This window comes from Amblyraja radiata, chromosome 6, assembly GCF_010909765.2.
Source record: "Amblyraja radiata isolate CabotCenter1 chromosome 6, sAmbRad1.1.pri, whole genome shotgun sequence".
NCBI lineage: Eukaryota > Metazoa > Chordata > Chondrichthyes > Rajiformes > Rajidae > Amblyraja > Amblyraja radiata.
Genome location: NC_045961.1, coordinates 97562076 through 97584190, shown reverse-complemented (window position 1 = coordinate 97584190; position 22115 = coordinate 97562076). Strand labels below are relative to the sequence as shown.

The window sequence follows — 22115 nt, the reverse complement described above, 5'->3', positions numbered from 1 at the left end:
CTGTTTTTACCCCTCCCCCACACCTACTCATTTTAGATTTGCCATCAGCAAGTTTTTTAGCATTGGGTTTGTTATTATTCCTGTTCATAGCTGATAACTAATATTTATCTATTTGCTGACAAGATCAGAATGCCATTGTATTTGAGTCTCTAAGGTGGCTGAATTCTTACTTGTCCTTAACTAAACTCCATGCAGCCATTTAAGGATTGTTTGAGTCTTTATGCATTCAGTTTATTGCCGTCTTAAACACCTCAGCTCAGATTTTGGTGGAGGAGTAAAGCTTTCAATGCCAACTATTACTGTGCATATGGGCCAAGAGTTTCCAGCATCAACATGTGCAATAATGTGAAGAAATTCACAAGTTCCTGCCTTTCCTTCTCTGTTGGCTCTTCAAACGATTCAATTAAACATCTTGAATGGTGTGAAGTTGCAATACTGATACTGGCTATGCATGCCAAGAAATATGTTTTATCCACTCCAGCTGGTGAGCTCTTAAAATACATGGACACATTTTTAATTACCATTATGCAACCTCTTTAGCTCTGAATGTTACTTTTAAATGTATGGAGGGATCGTGCTCTTTCAGGTTGTAGTTATTAATAATATCTTTTCTATTGCTTTCCAATGTCATTTGTTTTTCTCTTTACTTCTTTAGTATACATAACATATGTTCTGCTTCCTGATTTAGAATTGAGTGCCTCAGTAGGCATTCTTCATTCTGGTTATTGCTAGTTTGAGGGCAATTAAAGGTTTATCATATTGCTGGTAAATCCAGATAAGAAAACCAGATTCCATCCGCTGAAGCACATCTTTTACGACAACATGGACGTTTCATGATCATCATTATTGATGCTACTTTTTTTAAATTACAGATTTAAATATTTGATTTTAGATTCCAAGGTGCCATGTTGAATCTTGGATTAACAATCATTAATTCTTCCATCTTAATTATTACATGACCATTAATCCTATAAAGTAAAATTTCCTCCAACCAGTTCTATTTCCCCCACTCCAAAGATTACCATAAACAGAAAGAGACTGTAACCTCTGCATCCTATTGGAGCCAGAGCTGAGTTTTGAAACCCGTTCCTTCCTTGCCACACAGCTGATCTCCATTACTTCATCCATCTATTTCTACCATAACCCATCAATAATAAACTGATGCTTTGGTTATTGTAGGGCGCAACTATTACAGTGATCTCTTGGTTGTCTTATTTTGCAGGACCCCCCACCCTCCCCCTTTCCAGCATGTTCCAGATTAGTTTCATCTTTGTTTATTGACTTCTTAGAGCTGACTGCAACTGAAGTCTAAAAAAATATTGGTCTTTAGATTTAATTTATCCATCTCTGTATTTGAAAATGTTTTTGCAGCAAAATATTGACAATATTCTGTCAGTTGTAATATTTTGTGCTTTTAGTTCATGAATGTATAAGGAAACCAGTGGTAAAATACACCTGGAACTTTATTCATGGAAAGTGGCTCCTTGACTTCCTCCATTGGCTGACCTCAATCCATGTGGATCAGTAACAATATCTCCTCCTCCTCTGACCATCAACACAGGTGCATCACAAGGCTGTGTGCTTAGCCCCCTACTCTCTTTACACACATGACTTTGGCTAAGCATAACTTCGATGCCATCCATAAATTTGCTGACAACACTACTTTTGTTTGCGAATTCACAAGTGGTGATGAGTCAGTGTACAGAAGAGAGCTGGAACATCTGATTGAGTGGTGCTGCAACAATAACCTCTGGCAACAAGACCAACAAACTAATTGTTGACTTCAGAAAGGGGAAGTTGGGAAACAGTGCAGCAGTTTTCATTGGTGGGTTCAATCTATATCAGTAATTGGCTGAATGGTCTAAGGTCCAATATTAAGTCTAAATGTTTTTATGGGTACAAAGGAGGACGCAAAGAGACTATTGGGGATATAGACGAGCTAAGTTAAGAGGGCAAGAACAAGATAGAGTATTATGCGGGGGGGAAATTGGATATTGATTTTGGTGCACAAAATAGAAAAGCTGAGATTTTTTTTCTCATAAGTTCTAAGAGCAGAATCGGGCCATTCAGCCCTTCAAGCCCACTCCACCATTCAATCGTGGCTGATCTATTTTCCCCTCCCAAGCCCATAACCTATGACACCTTTACCAAAACTGCTCACAATACTCCAAATGCAGTCATGAAGGATTGCGTAATGTTGATAATTTAAGGGTCTTGGATGTTCCTGCACACAAGTTGTCAAAGGTTGACATGCAAGTGTAGAAAGCAGTAAAAGCAGCAAGTAGTATCTTGGCCTTTTTATTAAGAGAAGATTTGAAAACTGGAGTGTAGGACTGTTGACATCACAACTGGAGATGACTAATATAAAGAGAAGAGGGAAGTGATGAGGCAAAAGTCAAGTGATTGGTAGACGGAGGTGTGAAGAATGACTGACAGATGGAGCTAGGTAGAGGAGGATGCAGGGTTGTGACCTGAAATGGTGACAATTCCTCTATTTTCCCCCTCGCCACAGATCTTGCTTGACCTGCCGAGTTCCTCCATCGGATTTGTTGTTGCACCAGACCCTAGCATCTGCATTCTCTTTTGTCTCCATACCCACAATATTGTGTCTAACAAAAAAGGATATACTGGCCAGAGAAAAAAATCTAACAAGGATTCATTACACTGTTTCTAGAGATGACAGAATTGTCATGCAAGGAGAGGTTAAGTAAGTTGCAACAGTATTCTCTAGGGTTTAGAAAAATAAGAGATCTCATTGATAACAGACAAAGTTCTTAAATAGATGTTCAGCCGAGATTCGAGATATTTCCCATTATTGACTGATGTTGGGTTGGAGGCACAGATGAGGGGAAGATGCTTCAGACTGAGATAAGGAACAACTCTTCATTCAAGTGGTGAATCTGTGGAGGATCGGGAGAAGGCTTAGCCATTGTGTTCTTGGAAAATAGATATTGATAGATTTGTGGAGGGATTAGGGGATAGTGTTAGAAATAGCATGGACCTGGAAGATGATAACGAATTGCAGAGCAGACTCTGAGCCAGTTTCATTACAACTGGCCCTACCTGATGTTATGATACAGAGATTCAGATTCAGATTCAGATTCAATTTTAATTGTCATTGTCAGTGTACAGTACAGAGACAACGAAATGTCTCTGTACCTTTAAAGATATAAAAACCAGTGAATGGGTAAGAGCATGGTAAATGGTATACTATGTGTGAATGTAAGATCATCCACTTGTAAGTTAAAAATAGAAAAGTAGTCATTTTCCTATAAACAATGAGAGATTGGAAAGTGGTGTTCAAGAGGATGTGGGTATTGCTGCATACATATCAGTAGAAATTGCAGACATTTCAGATATGAGGATAGATTTGGTTTGTATTCCTTAGAGCAGAGGAGGCTGAGGGGGACCTGACAGATGTCCCAAATTATGACCAGCATAGTAAAACCAGGGGGCATGGGTTTTGGATGAGGAGAAAGAATTAGATGAGTGCTGAGGAAAAACGTTGGTATAATAAGGAACACACTGCCCATGAAGCAATGGCAGCCAGATCTCCCACAATGCAAAGAAAGGGAGAAAGTGCCCGGCGCCAACCAGTTGCTGTGGCAGTGCACAGGTGCAGGGTGGTGGGTGATGTGCTGGCCGTGGTTGTGTGCATGTGCAGGGGGAGGATGTGCAGGCTGTGATAGTCCGCATGTGCAAGGCGGCCGGCCGTGCCGGCGGATGAGGAGTAGCCGGAGAGCGGAGACCCGAGACCCGGCCAAAGACCCGGCGGCCTGGATATACTTTTGATTAAGTGCAATGAAAGATTACTGGAATGGGAATGCTTGTTCTTTGGGGAGAGACTGAGCAGGCTGGGTTTATTAAACCCTCGGGTTTAGAAGAATAAGAAATGTTTCATTGATACATGCAACCTGGGTTGACAAGATGGATGCAGTAGTGTTTAGAACCAAGGATTTCATTCTGAAAGAACAGGTTGTCAGTCCAGGTCTGTGAGAAATTCTCCCAAAGATTGCTAAATATTGTTCAATTGCTAGGAATGGTCAAGACAGATTAATATATTTTGTGGATGTGGGAACTGAAGGGAAATGGGGTTAGTAGAGGAAAGTAGTTTAAGGTAAAAATCAGCTGTTATCCATATGAATGATGGAGCAGGCATGGAAGACTGATTGGCTTCCTGCTTTTAGATTTCTTAATATTTTGTCTAACACGAGACATGGAGTACAAATAATGTAGCTTAATTGTACTTTACAATTTGGAAGATGCTATAAGGAAAAGTAATTTTTGGATCTTGGTGTATCCATTGTGAGGTGGTGACTCGTGGCCAAAAGTATGGATTTTTGGGCATGAAATGTTTTTTGGAACCAATCATTGCTATGTCCATTGGATTCTGTCTCTCAATTTGTCCTTTAGTCATTTTGACTCAACCCAATTATATGAACAAAATAGAAAGATATTGGACTGCAGCATGTGGAAGCACTCCATTTAATCTATGGTAAAAGCTGTTGAACTGATGTCTGCCTGCCTCCTCGGTCTCATAAAATGCTGTGTCTTTTTGTAAGAAAGTTTATAGTAGCAAATGGGTATTGGAGATGGGCCAAATTCTATAAATTGCAAAATGTGTGTGCTAAATTGACCTTGGCATACTGTCTAGTCTTGTGCAGATATTATTGCTTGTCAGTATTGAATGTTGCCAAGATTTCTGAATGCATTCACTCTCCCTCGATTTATTTGCTGAAAGAATTTTTAATTTGTGTGCAATATTTAGAAATGTGTCCACCAAAATAAAGGGATCAGTATGAGCAGTATGAAATTGTGGAATTGAATGCTGTGGCTATAGTGTGGGATTGGATCATAATGAAAAATTATAGCATGAGAAGGAAATGGGGAATTCGGAATAATTCGCATAAAAGCACTTTGATATGTATATAGACATCACTAACAACCATTTTGCTACACTGATGATTGCAATTCACAATGAGATGAGTGACAATTTGATCATAGTGTTTTGGATAAAGAATGTTATCCAGATGACTTGCAGATTTTCTTCCAAGTAACAGGATATAATTTTTTTGGCAATCGCATTTATATTTCCTGTCAAATAAACTGATGTTATGTATTATTTTTCAATGGAGGAATGTGATTTGTATGTACATGCAGTGTTGATGGAACTTTGGGCATTTGCCAATTGTCCCTTAAATCTGGAATACAAAATGCACCCAGTGCATGTGCCCTGAGCATCTCGATTCAAGAGTTGTAGGGAAGCTTTGCGATAACTCGTACAAGCCATCTGAAAAGATTGTCTAAAATTGAAAGTCTGTGCATATAAAATGCTGCTTGTCCTTGCACTGGCTACTGTTTACTGTTTTGTATCTGTTTAGAGTCAGTCTCTTGAGTTGCAAATTGCTATCATAAAATTCAATTTAATCTGACATGTTTGGGATTTTGGTACCGAAGTAGCAGATTGAGCAATAGGATGTTTCACACAGAGGGTGACGTGTATATGGAATGAGCTGCCAGGAGAAGTTGTAGAGGGTATAGTTCTGACAGTTAAAATACATTTGGGCAAGGGCATGGATGGCAAAGGTTTAGAATGATGTAGGCCAGCACAGGCAAATTGGACTAGCTCAGTTAGGCAACTTGGTCATTATGGACGAGTTGAGCCGAAGGGACTATATCCTTGCTACATAGCTCCATGATTCTGTTATTTTGATTAATACGCCAAGATATACATTCCCAGTGTGTTTAAAAGGTGTGCACGCAACAGAACCATCTAAGTATAAAGAGAGTGTGGTAACTAATATTCTGGTAAGTCAGATGCCAAACAATTGAGATTTCTAAACAGTTGGATAACAGATTATTGTTTTACTTGGACTACTATGATTCTTGAATATCTTTGCTAGCTGCTTAAGTTTCCTCCTTTTCAAATGACAGCGTCCGTTTTAAAATTTACATAACCAGATTCTTCCATCAATTCTTCAGCCAAATGAAAATTCTCATCTGCCCTGTTTTCAAGGTGTCTTCTTCACAATTCCCAAGGGGAGACAGCTGCCTCATAGCTCCAGCAACCTGAGTTCAATCCTGGTCTCTGGTGCCATTTGTGTGGATTTAGTGTCATAATCATGCAGCACGGAAACAGGCCCGTTGGCCTAGCTTGCCCATGCCGACCAAGGCGTCCCATCTACACTAGTCCCACCTGTTCTCATTTGGCCCATATCACTCTAAACCTTTCCTATCTATGTATCTGTCTAAATGCCTCTTAAATATTGTTATCATTTCTGCCTCAACTACCTCCTCCAGCAGCGCATCCCAAATACCCACAAATAAGTAAATCAATCTGAAAAAAAAGTATCTGAGCCAATACATTCTGCTTATGAATTTGTCATCTTTTATAAGCTAATCTATTTCATATCTCATAGCCAACAATAATCGTTAATATGGCAGTGAAGAATGTGCTACTCTGCCCTCTACCCTCAAGCCTGCTTCACTGTTCAACAAGATCATATCTGATATTCTTCTTCAATGTTGTTTTCTTGCCGTAAGCCTGCAATCTTTTGGTTCCTTACATCTAAAAATTGATTGATTTCAATGTTGAAAAAATTGTGATGGAGCTTCCTCATTCCTCCAGGGTTGAACATTCTGTAGATTATCTGCCCTGTTGAATGAAGAAATATTTTGCATGTCAGTCCTAGATGGCCTCTTTGAGACTGACTTCAAATTGTAGATTCCTCCTTTTGGAATTTTCTATACTTCAATGAGTTAACATTTCATTGTTGTAAACTGAGAAAAAAAAGTTTACTCAGTCTCTACCCATGATAAATCTACCACCCCAGGAACCATTTTGATGGATCTTTACTGCCTTTCCCATTTTAGCAAATTTATCCCCTTTTAAGGTAAGAACAAATGCATACACAATACTCAGATATGATCGCACCAAAGCACTTTTTTTTCCGCAGTATGACAGTCTTCCACTTCTGCTTAAATTGCCACCTGGATGTTAAACTAAACTGCAGTATAAATTTGTTTTCTGGAGAATAAACTGGATGATCAAAATTGCAGGCAGCCCAAATGAAATCAAAAGCAATCAAATTTGTTTTGTCTTTCTCCCTTTTGAAAATATTGGTGCAAAACAGGAATTAGATGTACTTAGTTTAATTTGTGTCTTTTAACTGTGAAAATCTTGCAATATCAATAGATTTTTAAAGCCTAATATATGACGTAGAAAGTTTTTACAGCTGAACATTGCATCTACAAAATGATACTTCTGACAACGGGGTACTTACTTAGTACTGACAGGCATGCTATATTAGATTTTGTGTTCAGATCTTGACCCTAATGTCCAAGATGCAAACTCATGATGATAAAAATATGAGGCAAATATGGTTCAGGTTCTTGACGATTCTAAGGTACACAAAATTGCTGGAGAAACTCAGCGGGTGCAGCAGCATCTATGGAGCGAAGGAAATAGGCAACGTTTTGGGCCGAAACCCTTCTTCAGACTCTTGACGATTCTAAGCATTTATCTCGTGTTATTCCACAGAAGTTAACATGGATGGATAAAATCTATTCTAACCTAAATCGTTTGTCCTATTAAGGTAGCATTTGATGTCTAAGTGGCTTGCTTTCTATGTATGGATGAACTAAATGTCGGTTATTTATTTCTGATAGGTTCAAGCAAAGAAAGAGAGCCTCTTGCCTCCGACACTGAGCGAGTGCATTCCAAAATTTTATTTTCCTCAAGGGTGCCCTAAGAAAACATTTAATGTAGATGCAGTAATTGCCAGAATAGAAAATGCTTTTGTTGAGTTTGAGAATGAAAAAGCAACCTTGGAAGATATGGGAAAAATTGCCAAGGTAAGATTTTGTTAATACTTTGCGTATTGTATCATGGGGTCCATTTCTAATTGTTTCATGAACAATTTTGTATAAGGAACTACCAAATATCGATATTTAATATGATAATCAAAAATAACAAGATTCTGGAAATCTGAAACAAGAACAGATAACAATATTCACTCCTTTGAACATTGGAAACGTTCAAAGGAATGAATCCAACCGTGCCACATTCTCTTTTAGGATTAGTATTTCTTTCAAAGTTTGGATAATCCTTTTTTTATTTGTAAGGAATCTATTGGAATGGTCAAATCTAAGTAACAACATTGGGATATGCTACGAGTATGAAAATAAATGGTATTAGTGAAGGCACAGACATCTGTTCTGTAGCTCAACTCGGAATCAAATTCAGCAAGAAGTCACAATTGTTCTGGTTCACTTCAGACAAATGACAGAAATCTGCATTTGTGTAAGTGGCTGAAGATAATGACCAAGGTCACTATTGGCAAATAATTTGTGCATGGAACATGAAGTGATTGACACGGGTAGAATTACATGCCATCAAGATTTTAGACAATAGGTGAAGGAGTAGGCCATTCGGCCCTTCAAGCCAGCACTGCCATTCAATGTGATCATGGCAGATCATCCACAATCAGTACCCCATTCCTGCCTTCTCCCCATATCCCCTGACTCAGCTATCTTCAAGAGCCCTATCTAGTTCTCTCTTGAAAGTATCCAGAGAACTGGCCTCCATCGCCCTCTGAGGCAGAGAATTCCACAGACTCACAACTCTGTGTGAAAAAGTGTTTCCTCATCTCCATTCTAAATGGCTTACCCCTTATTCTTAAACTGTGGCCCCTGGTTCTGGACTCCACCAAAATTGGGAACATGTTTCCTTCCTCTAGTGTGTCCAAACCCTTAATAATCTTAGGTACAAAAAAAAGCTGGAGAAACTCAGCGGGTGCAGCAGCATCTATGGAGCAAAGGGAAAAGGCAACGTTTTGGGCCGAAACCCTTCTTCTTAATAATCTTATATGTTTTAATAAGATTGCCTCTCATCCTAAATTCCAGAGTATGCAAGCTCAGCCGCTGCATTCTCTCATCATATGACAGTCCCGCCATCCCGGGAATTAACCCTGTGAACCTATGCTGCACTCCCTCAATAGCAAGAATGTCCTTCCTCAAATTTGGAGACCAAAACTGCACACAATACTCCAGGTGTGGTCTCACTAGGAAGCTCTGCGCTTCTATACTCAACTCCTCTTGTTATGAAGGCCAATATGCCATTTGCTTTCTTCACTGCCTGCCTGATTGATAATTCAGGGGAGCTACTAGAATATGGTAGTGTGATAATCCTGTTCTTCCCCAAACACCAGGCACTGCACAGATCATCCTATTTGTTTTCTTTGGTATATTTATCCTCGCCCATTTTCCTTTATTCCTTTTTAAATGCTGGCCACTTTGGATATCTTTGTCCTAGGAAGTGGCATAGTGCTAAAATCTTGAGTTCTAGTTCCACCAAGATGTTGAATGTGCAAGTATGTTCCTGACTATTTCTCGTTTTCTTTTAAGTTTGTCTTTGCCTCAGCTTTGTTTGATTCCATTCCTATCAATCACTCATTGCCCCATTCTCTATACTAAACTTTAGTATTTCTTATTTAACGAATGGCATTTGTTTATTTAAAAGGCATGTGACTGCCCTCTGTATTGGAAATCCCCGTTGTTTTGCGCTGCTGGTGGGGAAAGAACTGGATATGTATCTGTCCATAAGTTTATTGCAATGTGGAGGAAGTAAGTGTTTTGTTCTTCTGCATTCTCCTCTCTCTTAATTGTAACTTGTAGTGATGGGGTTGTTTTACTTTCTTTCCCTGAAAAACTTAGTGGTGAGGGTATCTATAACCCAGACCAGATCCAAGTAACCTTTCTATACCAACATTTGCTGCTTATTTCATTGGTAATTAACTAAAAGAAATTTGGGAGTCCACAATTGATTTTCAATTTTAAGCAGTGTATTTTTTATCAGTGCAGCAACACTCTAAAAATATAAATTTTGCCTTTTGTGATGCAAGCATGTAATCATCTGTATTATGTTCAAGCTCGAAGACAGATCATAAGAAAATTTGAAACCATCAGTGCTGATTTTATCTTTGCTTTTGTGGGACTTTGTGTATTTGAAGTAAACTAACTTTCAACAGAGCTGGCTCACTTTGTAACAGATCAAAATTGCATGAAAATATATTTGAGTTTTATAACTTTTCACCTTTTTCGGCTCTTATAATCTGCTTATAGTACCTCTGATTTATCTTTACACAAATAGCTCTTATGAAAGTTACAGCAGGGTGGCCAGTATTAATGGATAAAAGCTGAATGAAAAAGCAGCATCGATAATGTTTTATTATTAATGTTTCATGTTTTATGTGTAATTCTAACTGTCACTATGTCATGTCACTTGCGGGCAGAGCACCAAGGCAAATTTGTTGTATGTGAATACTTGGCCAATAAACTTATTCATTCATTCAAAACTGGTAAACATGTGACTAACTTTTTTAGAATCTTAGATTTGTTTCAATTTGTTACGAATATCTTGACATACTTAGAAACAACACTTGTCTTAATCATATTGCTTATCAGCAGGTGCTTAATATGTGAATTATTATTTAAAGGAGTGCATTTTATTAATATCACCAAAATTAGATACATATTAATCGTTGTGTCATTATTGTCATGCCCACCTTTTCAGAGCAGCTGATTGTTTTCTACTGTCAAAATTGTGTATATATGGCATTTAGATTGCTTAATTTAAGAATAGTGGCATTTAGCAACTTCCTTTCTTTTGTCAAAAACTATTCCTCTATTTCTGCTCAACCCACACTGTGGTGATCTGTGCCAGGGTTCTTTTGATACCAGCAGTTTTCTGGTTCTTTACAACTGATGTTCCCATGTTAAACCAGATAGTATCTGCAGGCATTCAATCATGGATTTATTGAGTCCGAGCCAAATCTTATGCAGTTGAGCTTTCTCTTGAATCTATTAAAGGTATTTATGAATGGAAAATCTAGAAGGATGGCTTTGGGTTATTTTGAACTTTAACAAGAAATAATTTTGGCATGAAATGTAGCATTGTTACAATCAGAGACTTTTAATGTCACAACACGCTGCGGTAATCAGTAATGCTTCTATAGATCAAAACAAGTTTCATAATTACTGGTCATAATTGTATTATTTTAGTATCTTTATCCAGAAATTATATAAGAAATGTATACCTCCCCTATCTTTTTTCTTTGTGACTTAATTTAATGTGCAATTTGATTGGAGTCACACTCAATAGACAATAGGTGCAGGAGTAGGCCATTCAGCCCCTCGAGCCAGCACCGCCATTCAATGGTGATCATGGCTGATCATCCATAATCAATACCCCGTTGCTGCCTTCTCCCCACATCCCTTGACTCCACTATCTTTAAGAGCTCTGTCTAGCTCTCTCTTGAAAGCATCCAGAGAACGAGTCTCCACCACCCTGTGATGCAGAGAATTCCACAGACCCACAACTCTGTGTAAAAAGGTTTTTCCTCAACACTGTTCTAAAAGACTAACCCCTTATTCTGAAACTGTGGCCCCTGGTTCTGGACTCTCCCAACATCGGGAACATGTTTCCTGCCTCTAGTGTGTACAAACGCTTAATAATCTTATATGTTTCAATAAGGTATCCTCTCATCCTTCTAAATTCCAGAGTGTACAAGCCCACCCACTGCATTCCATCAACATATGACAGTCCCGCCGACATATGACAGTCCCGGAAGTTAACCTGGTAAACCTACGCTGCATTCCCTCAATAGCAAGAATCTCCTTCCTTAAATTGGGAGACCAAAACTGCACACAATACTTCAGGTGTGGTCTCACTAGGGCCCTGTGCAACTGCAGAAGGACCTCTTTTCTCTATACTCAACTCCTCTTGTTATGAAGGACAACATGCCATTTGCTTTCTTTACTGCCTCCTGTACCTGCATGCTTACTTTCATTGGCTGATGAACAAGGACGCCCAGATCCCGTTGTACTTCCCCTTTTCCCAACTTGACTCCATTGAGATAATAATCTGCCTTCCTGTTTTTGCCACCAAAGTGGATAACCTCACATTTATCCACATTAAACTGCATCTTCCATGCATCTGCCCACTCACCCAACCTGTCCAAGTCGCCCTGCATCCTCATAGCATCCTCCTCACAGTTCACACTGCCACCCAGCTTTGTGTTATCTGCAAATTTTAATCCCTTCGTCTATCCTTACACACTCCTATCCTTACACATTAAATCAAAGTTATATGTTCATTTGTGGGGTCATAAGCCCACTGTGGACACTGTTGGTAAGGCATGAATTGCCCTTGAGAATGAGGTAATGAGGTGTCATCTTGAACTACCACAGTTCCTGTCAAACTACTCCCACAATGCTATTGGGAATGAATTGCAGGATATAAATAAGTGACAATGAGGGAACCATAATTATATTTCTGCATCAATATGTTGTGCAAATTGGAGGGGGGGATATATCCTATCTATCTATTGTCACATTTGTCAGAATGGTTTAGGTAACTGACTCCAGTGCATTTTGTAGACAATGAACACGGCAGCCACTATGCACCAGCAGAGGAGAGTGGTAGATGTCTTGCTTTGGATGGTGTAAGCATTCTGGAATGCTCATGGATTGCATCTGCCTACATTGGATATTCCATCATCTTACTCCTTAAAAGACTGTAGACTGTCAGTAGTTGGTCCTTACCATACAATGCCAAGAGTTGTGTAGTTAAATTCTTGTGTTAGTGATTGTCTTTGCCTTGCACTCTTGCGGAACTGATGCTACTTGTCACCCATCAGCCTTTAGCTGAATATTGTCGGGGTCTTTGCAAACCGACACGGAGTGCTTTGTTTACAGAGGACATGCAAATAGAACTGTAAAGAGTGCAATCTGCACTTCTGTGCTGATGATGAAAAGCAGATGGCAGCTGAAAAAAGTTCAGTTTGGGTCACTGGCCTGGGGAACTCCTGCTGTGGTGTCCTGTGTTGACATCCAGGAACCACGACCATCTTGTGTGATGATGCATCTTCAGCCATTAATGTTATTCCCTTGGTGATCATTGACTTCAGTTTTACCAGGGCACATTGATACCATACTTGGGCAACTATTGTGGTCCAGGGCAGTCTCGCCAAACCTTTAGAATTGCTTGTTTCTCCTTCTTTGGACCAAAACATTGTGAGCTAAAATAAACTGGTCCTGGCCAAACTCAAAATTGACATTGGTGAGTGTGTCGGATGCATTGTGTGCTGCTAAATGACAGTGGAGTGGGCAGCAATCAGCTGAATTGGATTTGTCCTACTATTTGGACATGCCAATGTTGCATTTACACTATAGTAAGTTGACAAGAGGCACAGCTGGATCTGGAGTATAAATCTCCATACCACAACCAGCACGTTATCCAGTCCCATAGACTTTGCTACACCAAGTGCCTTTGATAATTTCTTAATATAGCATTGACTGAATCAAACTAGCTAAATATGAGCTTCTGTAGCAGTGACAATGTCTGGAGGAAGCAGAGAAGTTTAATTGACTTGGCACTTCTGGCTGAATATAGATGTGATGAGCCAAATTGTTTTTATTTCTGTTCTATACTCGACTGCAGTTCAGCTTGCCAAATTGTTGTCTTGTGAACATCTGAAAATCAAGGTTAAAAGAGGACAGCAGATGACTGTGTCATCATGCAAATAGCAGTATAGGGAATAGTATTTGTTTATTAATTCATGAGATTTGAAAAATGCCATCATTTATTGTTAATCCGTAAATAATTTTCCCATACTCCTGGAGAGTAATAACTTCATTTGGAGGGATATGCATCACGTGCAGGCAGAGGAGATTAATTTAACTTGGCATCATGATCAACACTGACGTTGTGGGCTGAAACAGCTGATCCTATGCTGTACCATTATAAGTTCTTTATTATGCCCACTTTGGTGCATAGTTACTTTCATGAACATGGCCTTATCTTGCAACATTGCATCCAGCTGCCAAAGGCTTCCTATATCTGAAAAGAATGCAAATAATTAGTTTATTTTGCCAGTTGACTGATGTAATTATCGAGGCATGCATTGGAAATTTGTTTTTAAATTCTATGTGTTGAATATGTCTTTCTTGTAAATCAGAATCTTGCAAAACTGCCATGATGATGTTTCTAAATTCGTACATCTTCTGTCAAAACCTGGATGCAACTACTTGGAGCAGGATGACTTCATTCCATTGATACAGGTGCACTGTTTTATGACACAATTTTCATGCTGATTTTTTGAGATTTCATTGTTACTAATCTATGTAAAGAATAGCCAGACTATTTAACACGTTTTTTGAAAGTTGGCTAGAAATCAGTTAATACGGGTTACTCCATAGATGTTTATTATTTCCCTGTATAGTAATTTGATAACATTCAGCACCAATTTAAAAAAAAATGCCTTAAGCTTTTGAATTCATTTCAAGTAGCTTGCCATACTCAAAACTGCTTCATTACTGATAAAATAAAGGTGAGAAGGGAGCAATAACTAGCAGGACTAGCTTCTCTGATACTGTATCAAATATTTTGGTTGTAACTGATATCTGGGCAAACTGTATATTTATTCAACTAATAATAAAAGCAAACTGCGTTCCAAGGGACTCATCACTTAGCCAAGGAATACCCAATTTTCTGAAGATGTATATTAAAATAGGGTTAAGGAAATTAATTCCCACTAACCCCTGTGGGGGGAGAATTGGATGTATGTTATCAACTTTTTTGAAAGATTCTAACAGTCATCAACTATTACAGATCAAGCCCCACCTAGAACCTAAATTTGCAGACCAGTCTGCATTTAAAAATGATCCTGAGTATGTGCTACATTATTGGAAGTGACATCTTTACAAACATTAAAATAATGCACTGTTGGTTTAAAATAAACATGAAAGATTCACTTACTTGAAAATGATAAAGTTTGTTTAGGGGTTATCCCTCAATTTGCAGTAACTAAACATATTATTTAAATATCATCGTTGGTTGTGTGTGATACTTATTTTATTGTCGGCGCAGATTTGCCTATATCACAATCGTGGTGTATCATATTTAATTAATTGATTTTGTCTATGAAATGCTTTGGATTGTCTTGTGGTATGAAAGATTCCTTAAATGCAAAATGTTTAACTTTGGTACATAAATTTAGACCAATTCCATATTTGATTATAAACCAACACGAATTGTTCTAACATTGGATGCATATAAAATGCTGTTTAATTTTAAGTGTTCTGATTATTAAAGGACAGTGCAATTCAAGGGCCTTGTCAAGGTGTCGAGGACAATTCTGTTTCTTTTTATTAGTTCTTGGATTAAATGCCTTTTTGGATGTGAATTTGTTTTCATTGAGTAAAGATGTAGGATATGATCTGTGGTGTATAAAATAATCTAATTCTCAATGCAAGAAGACAACTGAGCACACTTTAAAACCTTGTGGAAAATTCTGATTAAAAATTTGCATCCACTGCTTGGAATAATAAATATTTTGGAATAATATTTGATTCTGTGTAAATATTCTTCATCATAAATGTAAACATTTGATTTTGGAACAAATGAAAACTGAAGATTGAACACTCCATGGGAGGCTGTGGCTGTATGTTTTTACACAGTGCGCATTAGCTGAATGTTTCATGGTATTATTGAATAAATAGTCATGAAACATTTGTTGGGGGAATAAGCGAGTTTGGTATTCTGAAAAACACAAGGAATCGGGGGATTGGTCTGAGGTCACTCGCGATAAACACTCTCGGCAACTGTGCGGCCACATGCACACAGACCTGCACCTCATCCGCAGCCAAGTGCTGCCGAACTGCCACTGGACTATCCCCGTCCCCTCCCGAGTGCCCCAACCCCATCCAGGGGCAGCCAGAGACATTTGGGGCGACCTCTGACCGAAGGGAGCCCAGGCCCACAGTCGGCGCGGAGAAGAAGCTCCAACACCAGTTCAACTCTGCCTGTCCCGTCAGGCCAACCGACAGCCCTGGACCGACAGGACACCAGCCCATCGCAGCGGCGGGCCAGGCCCAACGCCAACGAGGAGAAGAAGCGCCAACTCAACTGCTTCGGGCTGGTATCCCGCCCGTCCAGGGCAGCCGGTCAACCCGGCGCGACAGGCAGGGTCGAGCTGGAGCCAGCGTTTCCCCCCCCCCCCCCCCCTCCCCCACACCTCTGCGCTGGCTACAAGCCTGGGCCGCCACTCCCAGCCAACTCCCGCCGGCCCAGGGCCACCCCGGGCATCCCCGGACCCCCCCAGACAGGGACGGGAAAATCGGGAGGGAACGGGAACTGCCCAGCAGCAGCTCAACAGCGCCTGCAGTGCCGGAGACCATGGTCCGACCCCGACCACGGACGAAACGCAGGTCTGCACCCATGTAGCAGCACAGCCGCCGAGAGTTTATCACGAGCGACTCATGACCTGGGCATGCGCAGTCGGAATAACAAACTCGCTTATTGGAGGCATTTTATTGCAAGCTTTCACAATGCAGAAATGTCTTAGGACACTTATCTGTCCATAAACCAACTAGCCATCACTAATGTCATATATTCCCTAGAATATATCTCTTTGAGGCATTTCAGTGCAAATGATATATTATAATGCAAAACATACTACGCTATTAAATATATGCGTTGTGTTTTCTTGTTCCTAAACTAAAGTTCAAAAGAAAGTGAATGAAATGTAACTGCAAAATGTGCAGAATAATAGGATCTAAGAATAGATGCAAAAATTGTGTTGTGGGATGCTTGTAAAAATTCCATCCTTGCTTTTCTTCAAACAGCCCCTCCCACACCTCCCCACCATTCCAAAAATACTCGATCATTAATATAGCCCTGCGTTTGAGATTGACAATGCATGTTGGATGGATTCTCGTGCCCATTATTTCCCCCATTTTGTCTTATACCTTTGTCACTTATCAATATTTTGTAAGATGTGGATGCTGCCATCAAACCAGCTGTTGACAGGAAGAGTGTAGAAGTTATTTCAGTGAAATAATTAATTCTGTCATTTGATCTTTCTTTTTGCATCATGAGCCAGTGACATTTGATCTGACTCTTTTGATAAATGAAATAAAAATCTGTTCAGAGTGAAATCAATTTCTTTTGGTAACCCTTAAAGCATTGATTTATGTGTTCTATATATTGCTTCATTCAGAGTGGTTAGGTTTCTGAGTGAAGCCTCACCTTTCCATTTAAAATGCATGGAAACAGTTTATAAGTAAACATACCATCTTAATCAATGCAACACTCAAGGTCAGATTTTTCCCTTGGCAATTTTTTAATGCAAAAGTTCAGTTTAGCCAACTTTTTAGTTTTGGAGAAAGAAGTAAACTATGCTGTTCATTGATCTGCAACAAAATGGAAATGGAGAAATCTACATTCAACATACAACAGTCAATTCTAAGCTTATTTTGCGGGAGTGAAGGGGAGGATTAACTGGGTCTGGTGGCAAGTTATCCTTCCCCAAGTATTACAAAATTGGTAATGCCTTTTTAGAAAGTGTTCTATCTTCTATTTCTGCTTATAAAAGAAGAAAGGCAGCTGTGCAGTATCTGCATTTAACATGCATTGGGCTGTTTTCCGAGATGGGATGTAGGCCAATGTTCCAACATTATTATTATTTTTTAATCTCCTCATTAATTTCCTCATTGGTTTCTCAAAACATTTTTCTACAATTGATTATTCCATACAATTCTTACAGTGCTGCTCTGACTATTGTGCATTTGCAGAATGAGATTAGTTAGACTGACCTTTGATCGGAGCAAGAAACAGTAAATGAAAATGGGTCATTCAGTCCCTTGAGCCTTTTACACCTTTCAAAGAGCTGGTGTATTATGCTTCTCTGCCATTTCTCCAGATTGTTTAATATCTTTTGTTAACAATCAAGTTTTATTAACAATAAATCCCAACTTAGAAACTGTTTATTCCCCTCTATTATCGGCTTCTGAATGGTCCTTCCATCCTGCCATCAGAGTAAGGTGCAGTCCGACATTTGACTTGTCTCCGGAACTGTCATGCTACAATGCTGAAAGCTATATTGTTGTTTTTTTCTTTCCCTTTGTTCTACTTATTGTACTCTAGTTTGGCTTGATTGTATTTACAGTGCATTCAGAAAGTATTCAGACCACTTCACTTTTTGCACATTTTGTTACGTTACAGCCCTATTTTAAAATTGATTAAATTCATTTTTTTATCGTCAATCTACACACAATACCCCAGAATGAAGAAGTGAAAACAAGTGTTTAGAAATTTTTGTAAAGAAATAACTGAAATATCACATTTACATAAGTATTCAGATCCTTTGCTATGACACTCAACATTGAGTTTAGGTTCATCCTGTTTCCATTGATTATCCTTGATGCTACAACTTGATTGGAGTCCACCAGTGATAAATTAAATTGATTGGACATGATTTGGAAAGGCACACACCTGTCTATATGAGGTCCCACAGTTGGCAGTGCATGTCAGAGGAAAAACGAAGCCATGAAGACGAAGGAATTACCGGAGACGTCTGAGAGAGGATTGTGTCGAGACACAGATCTGGGGAAGTGTATAAAACAATTTCTGCAGCATTGCAGGTCCCGAAGAGCACATTGGCCTCCGTCATTCTTAAAGGGAAGAACTTTGGAACCACCAGGACTCTTCTTAGAGCTGGTCACCCGGCCAAACTTAGCAATCGGGGGAGCAGGGCCTTGATCAGGGAGGTGACAAAGAACCCGATGGTCACTATGACAGAGCTCCAGAGTTCCTCTATGAAGATGGAGAACCTTCCAGAAGGACAACTATATCTGCAACACTCCACCAATCAGGCCTTTATGGTAGAGTGGCTAAGCGGAAGCCAGTCCTCAGTAAAAGGCACATGACGGCCCGCTTGGAGTTTGCCAAAAGGCATGGGAAACAAGATTCTCTGGTCTGATGAAACCAAGATTGAACTCTTTGGCCTTAATGCCAAGCGTCACATCTGGAGGAAACCAGGCACTGCTCATCATCTGGCCAATACCATACCTACGGTGAAGCATGGTGGTGGCAGCATCGTGCTGTGGGGATGTTTTTCAGTGGCAGGAACTGGGAGGCTAGTCAGGATCGAGGGACAGATGAACGGAGCAAAGTACAGAGAAATCCTTGATGAAAATCTGCTCCAGAGTGTTCTGGACCTCAGACTGCGGCAGAGGTTCACCTTCCAACAGGACAACGACCCTAAGTACACAGCCAAAACAATGCAGGAGTGGCTTCGTAACAAGTCTGTGAATGTCTTTGAGTGTCCCAGCCAGAGCCCGGACTTTAACCCGATTGGACATCTCTGGAGGGACCTGAAAATAGCTCTGCATCGACGTTCCCCATCCAACCTGACAGAGCTTGAGATGGTCTGCAGAGAAGAATGGGAGAAATTACCCAGATACAGGTGTGCCAAGCTTGTAGCATCACACCCAAGAAGACTTGAGGCTGTAATCTCTGCCAAAGGTGCCTCAACAAAAGGTCTGAATACTTAAGTACATGTGATATTTCAGTTATTTCTTTTCAATTGCTTTGCAAAAATTTCTAAACACCTGTTTTTGCTTTTTTATTATGTGGTATTGTGTGTCGATTGATGATAAAAAAATGAATTTAATACCTTTTAGAATAAGGCTGTAACGTAACAAAATGTGGAAAAAGTGAAGGGGCTGAATACTTTCTGAATGCACTGAATTGCACAGTATGTATAGTATTAGCAGATTTGATTAGATAGTTTGCAAAACAAAACTTTTCACTGTACAAATTACAAATACTTGTAGTTTACATTAAATTATATTTTGGAGGCATGAAGCAGCTACATCTTCTCACATCTCACCACGTTCCCATTCTGACCGAGTGGCAATCCATTCACTTCATGATTATTTTGATTGTGTTCGATGATTATAAAGCAACTTTGTGTAAATAGCTTGATAAAAACTCGATTGGTTGAATGGCTGATGGTTTCCTTCTGTAGGATGTGGTGAATGCACACCCTGGGCTAACGTTTCTCAGAGAAGCAACAGAATTTCACACTCGATACGTCACCACAGTAAGTGATGCTTTTGGATAGAGAATCATTTTAACTTGTCTTGTTTTTGTTGTATTTGTTGCTTGCATCTGTATTAACTAGTGTTGTAGTATTTTTGGTTGCTCGTAACTTGAAGCGCATGGATGTTCTTGTTTACTTTTGCATGTCACAAAGATGTTTTAAAAAACCCGTTGTGTATCTTTTTTAAAAGACAGGACAGTAGGAAGAAATTAATCTTAACACCTCCTTTAAATGTTTGAATTTCACTGCAATGGTTTATAAAACTTGAGTTTTCACTTTGCAAGACGTCATATGAGTTATTGGTCCCAATGCTGTAGATCATCCACTACCCCAAGATCATAGTTTATCTGTACGCTGGATCTTCCAGTTTCTTACAGTGCACATCAGGATCCTGGCATGTTGATGCGATGCATGACAGCCCAAGTACCCAGTTGCATGTCACAAGCTGAAAATCTGCAGCCGCTCATGAAGCCCTCTTGAACTCCAGTCCAAATAGGTAGTGTGGAAGTGGCCAGCCTTCTGCGGAGTGAAAGTCCTGCAATTATGTTCTTCAATTGAAATTGCCAGTTGCCTACTTATGGACACACACAGTCAGATCATTGCCAATCTCTACATGTGAGTTTGCCTCATATTGGATGTCACAGGTTTGGCAGGTTCTGCTGGAGTAGGCTGGGCAAGTAAGCACAGTTTAATTTATAACCACAGCATGCCAGTGATTGAGGTGATGAATGTTTGGGATGATAGATGCGGTGCTAATCAAACAGCTAGTCCTCTTGTAGATAATGTTGACTTCCTAAGAATTGTTCACACTGCACTCATCCAGGCAAGTGGAGGGTAGACCAGCATCCTCTTGACCTTTACCTTTTAGATGATGGGAAGGTCCAAGTCATTTGTTGCTGGACATCCAGCCTCTGGCCTGCTCATGTAGCCATGGTAACGATGTGGTAGGACTGCTGAGATTTCATCTGATCCCCTGAGTGTGAGTTTGCTTAACTCTGTCCAGTGCGTGCTGAGTTTTGCTGCGGTTCTGTATTGTACCTTCACTAAAACTAGAACATTACCATTTTTAGGTATGCTCGGTGCCACTGTTGGCCTGCCCATGCATATTGAGAACATGGAGTTTGGTTGCAATTTCCTTCAGCTTGCATTTTTTTGTTTTGTTTATTTAGTTGAAACTTTTGTTTCTGTTTTTTTGCCCTACATTGTTCCGACATGTTTTTAAATGTAGAATTAGCCAAGACATGGAGGGTATTTTTCAATTTCATTTGTTATTTCCATATCATTCACAGAGAACTTGGATTGTCTCTTCATTCTTCTATTCCGCAATAGATACTTTCCTGCATTGGATCTTATCAACCATAATGTACCTCATTCTATTTCCATCCTAAATTAAATTGTTATCAAATGCTAATGATTTAATTTTTATTTTTATTGCACAGGTCATACAGAGAATATTTTACACAGTAAACAGATCATGGACAGGACGTATGACATGTACTGAAATTAGGAAAAGTAACCTTCTGCAGGTATTGCCTTTTATAACGCGCATGTGTGCTAGCTCCTCACTCGATCTTACTGATCTTTTCAACTTGTGCGGGTAAAGTATTTGAAATCTCAATACTTATGCAACCTCGAGTCACATGAATTCAAGTATTTAACTCCATTAATCTTCTCTGACATTTTAATTCGTTTTTTAACAAAAGCTTCCATGAGGTAGCATTTCCATAATTTGTCCCACATGAGAAGCAGTTGACTGTCTTTCAGAATTTGCTCTGAAATACGTATTGAGCATACCATGACTTAGGCAAACCAAAATGCTCAGCATCTCTCTATATTGTCAATCAGTAAATTTCAATGGCTAGAAATGGATGAATGTTTTGCTCCTTTTTATTGCAAATGTAATTAAATAAATCAGTCAATCAAGCTTTTTTTTTTTTTAATGGATACAGTTGCACAATGCTGATCCAAAGATAAAGATTTACAAATTTGCTAACGTATTCTCAAATAAGCTGCACATCATTGCACAAAGTAGACATGGTGGGAGTTTTCTATAAAATGGTTGAGTTTAAATTTTCTGTGGCAGAAGATTACTCACTAACATGTATTAGTAGTTAGGATAATTACTTTTTGAATAATTTGTATGAATTCTAAAGTGAGGGTATGTTATTA

The 22115-nt window shown here is 39.3% G+C and overlaps 1 protein-coding gene across 4 annotated transcripts in view; it reads left to right on the top strand.

The window, feature by feature from the left end:
* Nucleotides 1–22115, top strand: part of LOC116974628 (serine/threonine-protein phosphatase 2A regulatory subunit B'' subunit beta-like) — a 74910-nt gene that overhangs the window by 27346 nt on the left and 25449 nt on the right. For all 4 annotated transcript variants that reach the window (XM_033023306.1, XM_033023309.1, XM_033023307.1 and 1 more), the window contains 5 exons: nucleotides 7669–7854; nucleotides 9521–9624; nucleotides 14019–14121; nucleotides 19872–19946; nucleotides 21386–21472. In XM_033023306.1, the coding sequence (XP_032879197.1) occupies nucleotides 7669–7854; nucleotides 9521–9624; nucleotides 14019–14121; nucleotides 19872–19946; nucleotides 21386–21472 (555 nt within the window). The remainder of the gene's footprint in view (nucleotides 1–7668; nucleotides 7855–9520; nucleotides 9625–14018; nucleotides 14122–19871; nucleotides 19947–21385; nucleotides 21473–22115) is intronic.